Below are 10606 nucleotides of genomic sequence, written 5' to 3' on the forward strand. Positions count from 1 at the left end.
CTCTGCCTCCCGAGTGCTGGGATCAAAGGCGTGCGCCACCACGCCCAGCACTTAAACACTTTTTTTAAGTCAAAGTTTTAAAACCTTTTTATCTTTTCTATCACAATTTCATACATGTACATATACATTGATCATATTGTTTTCTATCCTCCAATCCTCTTCTCACTCTCCCACTTGTTTTTGAGACTAGGTTAACCTCAAATTATGTACCCAAAGATGACTGAACTTCTAATCCTTCTGCTTCTACCTTCAGAGTGCTCAGAGTTCAGGCATGCAGCATCGCAACTAATCTTGCTGGGGTTTGAACTCGGGGCTCCATGCAGGCCAAGCAAGCACTCTACTAACTGAGCTACACACCAGGCCCTGCTTTCACATACAAAACTAACAAACTGTTGTGTATGCCACAGCGTGTGTTGGCAGAGAACAACATAAAGTCAGTTCTCTCCTTCCACCTCTATATGGGTTCCAAGTAGAGCACTCAGGCTGCCAAGCTTTGGTTAGCACCTTTACTTGCCAAGCCCTACCAGACCCCTCACTTTCATGCTTTTATTTGCTTAGCCATTTACTACCTCTCTCACTAGGTTGGACCCTAATGAGTGTTGTCTTTAAACAGTTATCTTTAGTGCCAAACACTACCATCATTTAAAGGTTTGAGAACATATGACCTTCAGATTATGAAACTAACACATTACCCACTATACTAAGAGGTCAACAAGAAAGCAAAGTATGAACTTCCAAAGAGGTCCTCAAAACTCACAGAATTAGAGCCCTGACAGCACAGATGTTGGCAGCAGCCTTCTCTGTGGAATAGTGAAATGGATGCTCCAGGATACTAAGAAAGCATTAAGTCCAAACTCTTCCGGACTTGCTTGCCATTATTAGCTTCAGTGGCTCCTGACTTGCTTTTACTGTAACACCAATGTACATAGCATGGTTTTAATGCTCTTGGGCTTGAAAAAAAAGTGCCAGCATAGAACTACTATTTTGCTTAAAGATCTTGGGCACTTATCTATGGAGGGTTTCTTTAAAAGAAATTTTCAGGCCGGGCAGTGGTGGCACACACCTTTTTTTTAAGTTTATTTATTTATTATATTTAAGTACACTGTAGCTGTCTTCAGACACTCCAGAAGAGGGTGTCAGATCTTGTTACAGATGGTTGTGAGCCACCATGTGGTTGCTGGGATTTGAACTTTGGACCTTTGGAAGAGCAGTCGGGTGCTCTTACCTACTGAGCCATCTCACCAGCCCGGCACACGCCTTTAATCCCAGCCCTTGGGAGGCAGAGACAGGCGGATTTCTGAGTTCGAGGCCAGCCTGNTCTACAGAGTGAGTTCCAGGACAGCTAAGGCTATACAGAGAAACCCTGTCTCAAAAAAAAAAAAAAAAAAAAAAAAAATTTTTTTTTTCAGTGAACACAAGTTAAGTGTATTTTTGCCTATATTTTTTTCTGACATTTACTTATGAAGGCTATGCATGCATGTGGAGATCAGGGAACAACTTGCAGAAATCAGTTATCTTCTTCCATCATGTGGGTACCAAGGATCAAACAGTCAGGCTTGGGAGATGACACACGCTCTGAATCATCTTGCCATTGACAGTTCTATACCATTTTTTTTTAATCTTTTAATTGTGTATAAATGTGTGTTTAAATGTGCACAGGATTGCACTCCCATGGAGGACAGAAGATGTCAGGTCCCTGGCACTGAAGTTACAGGCAGTTCTGAGATACCTGATATGGACACTAGGAATTGAACTGCAAGAGTAGCAAGTGCTCCTAACCCTTGAGCCATCTCTGCAGCCCCCAAACCCTTATCTTTTGAAACTGGGTCTCTCGTTAAACATGTAGCTCACTGCTTCAGATAGGCCCGATGGCCAGTGAGCTCCAGAGATTTGCATGTCTCCACCTCCCCAGCACAAAGATGAGAGCTACACCTGGCTTTTTATGGAAATGGGGAAGATCTAAATACAGGTCTTCATGCTTTCACAGCAAATACTAGACAAATAAACCATCCCCCAGAACTTCCAATTGTTTACAGTTACATTTTAACTTTGCTATTGTGGGTGCACAGAAAAAGGCAGGTATATAAGACAATCTGTGAAAGAAAGGTGTTCTCTTCTCCCTTGTAAGTCAGAGGACTGAACTCATGTTTTCAGGCTGGGCAACTGTTAACCCACAGAGCAACCTTGCCAGCAAGATTTTTACTTTTTGACCAAGTCTCAATTACCCCAGACTGACCCAGAACTCCACGGGTGGCTGGAGATGACCTTAAACTCCAGATACTTTCTGGAACCACATCCTCAGTGCTAGGATTAAAAAAAACATGCCAAGCCGTACGCCTTTAATTTCTGAATTCAAGGCCAGCCTGGTCTACAGAGTGAGTTCCAGGGCAGCCAGGAATACACAGAGAAACCTTGTCTCGAAACGCACCCCCATCCCCCCCCAAAAAAATGCCACTATGACTGGCTTTTATTTAGAATTTTATTTCAACACAAGAATTTACTCCTTAGTCCTGGCTGGCCTAGAACTCACCATGTAGCCTAGGCTGGCTGAACACTGAAGATCAACCTGCCTTTGCAGGGATTAAAGGCTTGGACCACCATAGCCCAGCTGCAGGCTAGTCTTAAACTCACAACAATCCTCCTGCTTCAGCCTCCTAATTGACAGGTTACAGGCTGAGCCACCATTCAGTGCTTTTTTTTCCCTGTTAAGTGGGATCACAACTTCCACTTACTTCTCAAAGACATTAATGACATGTATGTACCAATTAAGCCACATGTGGTGTCTCTTTCCTATAATCCTAGCAACTGGGGGACTAAGGCAGAAGGACTGTCACAAATCCAAACCTAGCAGTAAATTATAGGCCAGTTTGTGATACTAAGAAAGACCTGGTCTCAGAAAATAAATAAGTTAGGCTAAATTAAGTTGCAATATGACCCCTTATTTTTAAAGTAATAGTAGTAGTAATAATAGTAATTATTATTATTATTATTATTATTTTCCTTTTCCCCCTTAATTCTGAGTGTATGGCATTTTGTCTGCAGAGGCACCATGTGCATAACTGGTGTCCCTGAAGGCCAGAGGAGTGCTTCCGATTCCCAAGAACAGGAGCTAGAAAGTTGTGAGCTGCTTGTGGGTGCTAGGAATCAACCTGGAAGAACAAGCTCTCTTAACAGAAAGCCATCTCTCTAGTCCCCCTCCCACCTTTATGTATGTATGTATGTATGTATGTATATAAGATAAGGTCATATAGCATTTAAAATTTTCTACAATTTCTTTCCAGAACTTTGACTAGGACTTCAAAGCCAGCCTAAGAGTTCAAGGTCACGCAGGTCTACAAAGCAGGTTCCAGGCCAGCAAAAGTTATAGACTGAGACCTTATCTCAAAGGAGGATGGGAGAAATAAGTCCTAAACAAAACGAAATTTTACTGTCATCTAATTAAATGGAATGGTGAAACCCCAAAGTTATCCAGAGCTAAAAGAAAGCTTTCTAGCTTTTTCCAAAACATAAGGAAACATATTTAACAGTTCATCAATCACTAAATTTGATCTTAGGTAGACGTTAATGATTAGCAATGAATCATTTTTAAGGGGAGAAAGTTTTGCCTGGATTAAAAGGTAGCCCACACGCTGTAAAAAGGTAGTCACAAGCGTTCATAGGAGAGATTACTTTATAATGAGCTAAATAGGTAAGGTTATTCTCTGGTGACAGAGCACAGCGGCGGCCTGTAGACATGTGGCCTCTTTTGGACCGAAAGAATTGTTGGGTTACTTTTGAGTGCTACGACGACCAGTGCACTCATTTGGGAAATGCACACAACTGCAAAGCTCATATAAACACCGGTGGTGTACTATACATACATCTATAAAGTATGCCTAAGCAAAGGAAATTCTAAAGGGGACGCTACTTTAGTCAATAATAACACAACCAAAGCCCCTGCTGTTCCGGAGAGCTCTAGCAGAAGATGACCCGCTCTCCCGGAGAAAGAAGCCAGTGAAAAGACTGGCGATCCCCGATCCCTCAGGAGCTCTCGCCGCCGCTTCAGCTCCAGCTCTGGTATCGCCACAGGCCCCCCAGACACCCGCAAGTGACCGAGACTCCGCGGGACCCCGCTTTGCCATTGCTGGCCCCGATCCTAGAGGAGGCTCTCTAGCCCTATCCGCTGCTCGGGCTACCAGCGCGCTCTGCCACCGCACATCGACCGACAAGAACGCGGTCAACGAGGGAAGCCAGAGCCCGTCCCACCCCGCGCCGGCTGCCCCTCGACCCTCCGCCCGGCGCACCACACGCCGAGGCCGGCCGGGCCGCCAGCAGGCGCCGCTGTGGCGCCGCCTTCAGAACCAACAGGCGACCCGCACCTCGGTGCTTCAGGTCTAAGCCTCGCAGTGGCGAGGGCCGTGCGCGCAGGCGCGTCCCTGACGCGGCCCGCGCTCGCCACTTCCGCCCGAGCGGGAGACCGGGGAGGTGACACGGAGCCGGCAGGCGCGAGCTCGGCTCCTCGGAAGCCCCGGGACGCCGCGCGGGCCTGGGACTCACCAAGTATAACGGCTGCCAGCGACACTGAGCATCCAGTTCCTCGAACTCCCGCTCGATGGTTGCCGACATGGCGGCGGGGCAGCGCGAGCGGAACCACCACAGCGGACGGGCTCGGGCCCCGCTCTATCCGGGGAGAGCGCTGGCACTGTGGCGCATGCGCGCTCCGCGCCCCGCCCCGCCCCCCAACGTTGAGCCAAGCCGGCCTTGGGGAAAGTACCTGGAGCGTCGGACGTCAGCGCGCCGCCTGGGCGCCGCGTGGGTCGGACGTCGTGGAGGAGGCGGAGCGGGCGGGGGCGTGGTCCAGAGACTGCCCAGGTGGGAGGGGCGGGGCCGGGCGTCACCCTGGCGCGAGGTTGGACTGAGTCTACTAGCCCAGGAGGTGAGAAAGTCCCTGGAAAGTCTCTGGCCAGCTCCGCCTTTCGTCCAGTTCTCCTTTTCTCCTTAGTCTTCAAGTTTAAATACCACATAGGTTAGTCTCCTTTTCTCCTTAGTCTTCAAGTTTAAATACCACATAGGTTAGTCTAATGGCCTGGGTTCAACTTTGAAACACATTAGGGTGATGTCAATCTCAACAAGTTTTGTGCCAAACAATTCGCTATAGGACAAGGGAAGGCATTTAGGAGAATATGTCTTGTTTAGAGTATAACTCACAGCTCCAAAGTCAAGTGTTGTCCATTCAAAGCACATGTAAGTCCCCTTCTACGAAACAAGCGCCTGACTCCGGAAATCGTTCTGCCACAGATTTAAGATAAGTCAATGTTGGTGAACTCATGTGCTTAAAAAATCGTACCATCTGATAATCGTAAGAGATGCGAGAAAATGCTCACAAGAACAAGTGAGGAACTGTGAAGGGGGTAGAGAAGCATGAACTGTGTTGTCCAGTATTGTCTTTGAAATGTGATCCACAGTTAACTCGGTTCTGGAATTGGGAATTCAGTGGAGCCCTATGTTCAACCTCAGCCCTGGGAATAAAGAGCAAAATCCCTAAGTACAGCGATCCCATTTCTCTGTGTCTGTCTGCATATTTGCTCTGCAGCCTCATGGGACTAGTGGGCGCTGTGGAGTGAAAAGCTCACGCAGAATGTTTGGGTCATCAAGGAACATTCTTTGGTTTGATTGGTTGGGGTTGGGTTTTGGTTTTGGTTTGGTTTTGGTTGGTTGGTTGGTTGGTTTATTTTGAAAAGGTCTCAAAGACCAACCCAACCTCCAAGCTATGACTTCCACTTGCAAAATGAGCTCAGGGCTTTGTATATGCTAAGCAAACCCCCTTGCTTACCTATAGCCCCAGCTCTTTCTTTTTGTTTTGCAATTTAGGCTGACTCGTCAGTTCAAAGCACTGGGTACTGTTTCAGAAGACTGGTGTGGCTACTCACAACCATCTTTAATTCCAGTCCTAGGGGTTTGATGCCCTCTTCTAGTCTCCACAGACACCAGGCACACACTTTGTACACATACATGCCTGCAAAATAATCATGTACAAAAAGGTTATTATTTTTTAGATTTTAATTTTAGGGTTTCACTAAAGTTCAACAGGCTGGTCTTGAACCTCTTCTGAAACAGAATCAAGCAGTTCTCCAAGTGGCTGGGATTATAGGCCTGGTTTGTGTGGCTTGTGTTTTGTTTCCTTTTGGTAGGGTCTAACGTTGTAGTCTGGTACTGTCTTAAACTCGATATCCTCCTGCCTCTGCCTCCCAAGCACTAGGATGAAAGGCTTGTGGAACATATTCCTGACAATGTTATTGTATTTCTGGTTGGTCTAAGTCAAACCTCAGACTTACACAGTCATGCAATGTGCCCATAGTTCACAATGGCTGGTAGCTGGTAAAGGGGGAAAATGATGGTAGTGTCCTCACGTGGTGCTCAGCTCTAAAGGGTCAGATGTCTCCATTTACATGAAGTTCAAGGGCAGAGTTGTGAGTAAGTAATGCTTTGGCGCGGCAGGAATAGTGGAGGGGGAGCCAGGCGTGGTAGCTCATGCCTTTAATCCCAGGACTCGGGAGGCAGAGGCAGTCGGATTTCTGAGTTCGAGGCCATCCTGGTCTACAAAGTGAGTTCCAGGACAGCCAGGGCTATACAGAGAAACCCTGTCTCGAAAAAACCAAAAAAAAAATAAAATAAAATAAAATAAAAGAATGGTGGAGGGGTATTGGTAGTTCCAGAATCTTGAGGCTATTTTACATCTTTAAGTACAGTATTGCACATAATATACTTGTGTTTTGTGTATGTTAATTAATGAGCTGCCCATGTAAGATTTCTTTTGACTTTATGCCAACCTCAATAAAATTATAAAGTTTTAAAAGTTATGGCTATTTTACTTAGAAACTGTAGCCACATAGAGTAGCTCACTTTGTACTTAATAGGTTAATGCCACCTCGTGAATATAACAAGATTGTGACATCTCCAAAGCCACATAAGGCCCTTTGATTCTGTGAATTTGCTAGCAGCTATGGAATACAGTTATGAACCACATGGGATTAAGACAAGGACTCTACTCATGCTTTATTTTGAACCCATAAAATGTATCTGATGCTTAGTCTTACAAAATGGCCCTCCACACTTTGACCTGCTGTCTTCTGTTAGGTTGGTTAAGTGTTTTACAAAAAATGCTGTTGATTGACCACTGGATGCCGTAGTACATTGCCATTAATCTCAGCAGTCTGCAGTTAGAGGCAGGAGGTCTCTATGACTTCAAGGCCAGCCTACTCTACATAGTAAATTGTAGGCCAACCAGAGCTACCACCTGGCTGGGCATGGTGGCAGACAACTTTAATCCCAGCACTTAAAAGACAGAGGCAATTGGATCTCCAAGTTCAAGGTTGGCCTGGTCTACAGAACAAGTTCCAAGACAGCCAGGGTTACACAGAGAAATCCTATCTTGCAATAAGTAAGTCAAAAAACAAAGACCAAATCTTATGGCCTGGAGAGTTGACTCAGCAGTTAAGAGGACCCCAGTTCTGTTGCCTGTGCCCTGGTGGTGACTCACAACATTCTGAAGCTCCAGCTCTAGGGGCTCTGACACCCTCTTCTGACCTCACACACCAGCCATACGTCCAGCACACATACCGGCAGGCAGAACACTCACACCATTCACACACATAAAGTGGATCTCGGTGTTGTTGTTGTTGTTGTTGTTGTTATTGTTGTTTTAATTTAAACAAGCAAACAAAAATCTTTCAATCCACTAGGTTAGGAGCCCCTGACTGTACCCCAGCGCCCAGGCATAAAAATTGGAAATCCAAGGCACGCTTAAGCCATATGAGACCATGCTTAAGCCAAAATACCATTGAGCCAGGCAGTGGTGGCACACACCTTTAATCCCAGCACTTGGGAGGCATAGGCAGGCGGATTTCTGAGTTCAAGGCCAGCCTGGTCTACAGAATGAGTTCCAGGACAGCCAGGGCTACACAGAGAAACCCTGTTTCGAAAAAAGCAAAAACAAACAAACAAGCAAACAAAACATTGAAAATATCATTGAATAACTCCCTAGCTCAACTACACATATATGTTGCAGTCTTTCAAATGAATTATCATTCATTCATTTGTCCTAACATCTGAATGAGCTGCCTATATATCTTTCTTTGTTTACTTTAAGCTCCAAATTGTCCTCTTTTTTCTTCATTCTCTTTATGTACCTATTGACACAGGTCTCCTCATGAAGTGCTGGCTAACTTGGAACTTACTATGTTGACTAGCCTGGCTTCAACTCAGAGAGATCCTCCCCTCTCTGCCTTCTGTGTGCTGGGATTATAAAGTCTCTTGCTACTTTGCCTGGCACAAAGTGTTCTCTTTTTAAAAGCCCTTTCTATAAGAATGTTGTGGACCCTTTTGCCCACTGATACCTTTTAAAATTTTGTCAAGAGAGGGCAGTGGTGAGACACTGCTGGAATAAAGTCAGTTTCTGGGCTCCTGTGCCCCTCTTAAAGGTAACCTTACTTTGCAGTAGCCAACAGCCACCACGCAAGGCTAACCCAGTACCCTGTTCCTTGGGAGGTTTTGCAGCAGGATCTATTCAGTGAGACATTTTCCCATGAGCAGTTTCCAGCTGAGATGACTGGCAACAGGCTCTAGAGAGTGGACTGGTGGCCTTTCTAAATATGCCTTCCTAGAAGCTGTGAATGTGGCCTTCCATGGGAGGAAAAAAAAATGACTTTTTACAGATGTAATTAAAGTAAGTGATTTAAGATGAGATCATCTTAGATTACAGGGGGTGAGGAGAGAGAGAGAGAGAGAAATGTAAAGACAGAGGCAAATAGGTCCAGTAACCACAGGAACATTTTAAGCCCCAGAAAGTAGAAAAAACCAGGTCAGGCTCCCTGCTGAGCCCCTAGAGGAAGCCGAGCCTGCTGATCCCAGTCGTGGATTGCTGGCTTCTACATCAGTAAGAGAACAAACTGCTAAGCCATTTTGCATGGTTTGGTTTTGTTTTTTAAAATATTTTCAATGACACATGTAGCCTAGGTGGGTACTAGGCTACATACATGAGCCACCATGCTGGCGGAACTACTACTTCCTCAGGCCGCCAAGATCCTGATTTGTCCTGACAGCTCTCTACAGGTTTCCCCCATGTTTCCCCAGTCAGTACCTCGGGGACTCATCCTCTATTCAGTGAACCAGAGGCAGTGCCTTCCCCAGAGAGGCCCTGGTTGCAGGCTTGCTAGGACTAGAAGGCAGGGGAGGGAAGAACGTTCTTCCTAGAACGCTGGGCTCTCCTCCTCCTCTAGAGTAGCTGCTCTGTTCTAGTTAGACAAACTAACGCAGGGCAGGGGACTGGCTCCTGCAACTCTAAATTTACCCAAGTGTGATGGCTTATGCCTGCAAATCTAGTACTTAGAAGTCTGAAGTAGAAGAATTGTCATGAGTCTGGGGCCAAGCCTGTGCTATGTAGTAAGTTCCAGATTATCCTGGGCTACAGAGTTAGACACCGTCCCAAAAATTAATAAATAAATTGTTTTTTGTTTTTTGTTTTGTTTTTGTTTTGGTTTTTTGTTTTGGTTTTTCAAAACAGGGTTTCTCTGTAGAGCCCTGACTGTCCTGGAACTCACTTTGTAGACCAGGCTGGCCTCGAACTCAGAAATCCACCTGCCTCTGTCTCCCGAGTGCTGGGATTAAGGGCATGTGCCACCACGCCTGGCAATAAATAAATTGTAAAGTCAGCTGTTTTCATTCTTTTCTTTTAAAATTCATTTTGAAATGTGGTCTCATGCACCCCATGTTAGTGTGGAATTTTCTATGTAGCCAAGACTGGCCTTAAATTCCTAATCTTCTTGCTTCCACCTCCCAAGTCGTGAAGTTACAGAGGTGCCCACACCATCGTTCCTAGTAGATCCAGTGGAGTCAGGGAGATCAGGCACTCAAGGTCACTCTCTGCTTCCTGAAGAGTTCAAAGCTGCCCTGGGTAGCATGAGACCTTGTCTCAGATAAAAAGAAAAAGCAAAGAAAATAAAATCAGCCAGGCAATTGTGGTGCACGCCTTTAATCCCAGCACTCAGGAGGCAGAGGCAGGCGGATTTCTGAGTTCAAGGCCAGCCTGGTCTTCAGAGTGAGTTCCAGGACAGCCAGGACTATACAGAGAAACCCTGTCTTGATAAATAAATAAATAAATAAAATCAATGATTTCTGCTGAGCCAAAATGGCATTGGCAAAAACACAGGGTGACAGCAGAGGAGCCAAGGCAATGAAGGAAGTTGCCCTTGACTCCAGAGAAATCTGAAAGTGGAGGGAGGCTTTTCTGGCAAAGGAAGGATGAAAGAGAAGGGTCAGGTATAAGTAACTGGAGCCAGTTCTGTGAGAGTCCTGCTTTGTCTCAGACTGGTAGCAGCGACCTCTGTGCTGTGGGAAGGCCAGGTGAACACCCTATGGCCTCTGTGGTCTGCAGGATCAGTATGCTTGCCCTGTAGAGACTGCTGCAGAACTTCACCCAAGCCTGTAGTGACCCCAGGTGTTCTGAATCCAAAGTCTGTCCTGGCACTGATAACATGACAGAGGTCACAAGACCATCCTTCTACCACAGGACACAGCTGCACAGGAGCCCCAGGGAGATTTGGTATTGTTTACTCAGAGGACCTCATCA

The 10606-nt window shown here is 46.0% G+C and overlaps 1 protein-coding gene across 2 annotated transcripts in view; it reads right to left on the minus strand.

Moving 5' to 3' along the window:
- Positions 1–4789, minus strand: part of Ptpn2 (protein tyrosine phosphatase non-receptor type 2) — a 66554-nt gene extending 61765 nt beyond the window's left edge. For both annotated transcript variants that reach the window (XM_021214427.1, XM_021214426.2), the window contains exon 1: positions 4537–4789. In XM_021214427.1, coding sequence (XP_021070086.1) covers positions 4537–4605 — 69 coding nt within the window. In that variant the 5' untranslated portion in view covers positions 4606–4789. The remainder of the gene's footprint in view (positions 1–4536) is intronic.
- Positions 4790–10606: the final 5817 nt, after the last annotated feature.

The sequence above is a fragment of the Mus pahari genome, chromosome 15 (genome assembly GCF_900095145.1).
Source record: "Mus pahari chromosome 15, PAHARI_EIJ_v1.1, whole genome shotgun sequence".
Classification (NCBI taxonomy): Eukaryota; Metazoa; Chordata; class Mammalia; order Rodentia; family Muridae; genus Mus; species Mus pahari.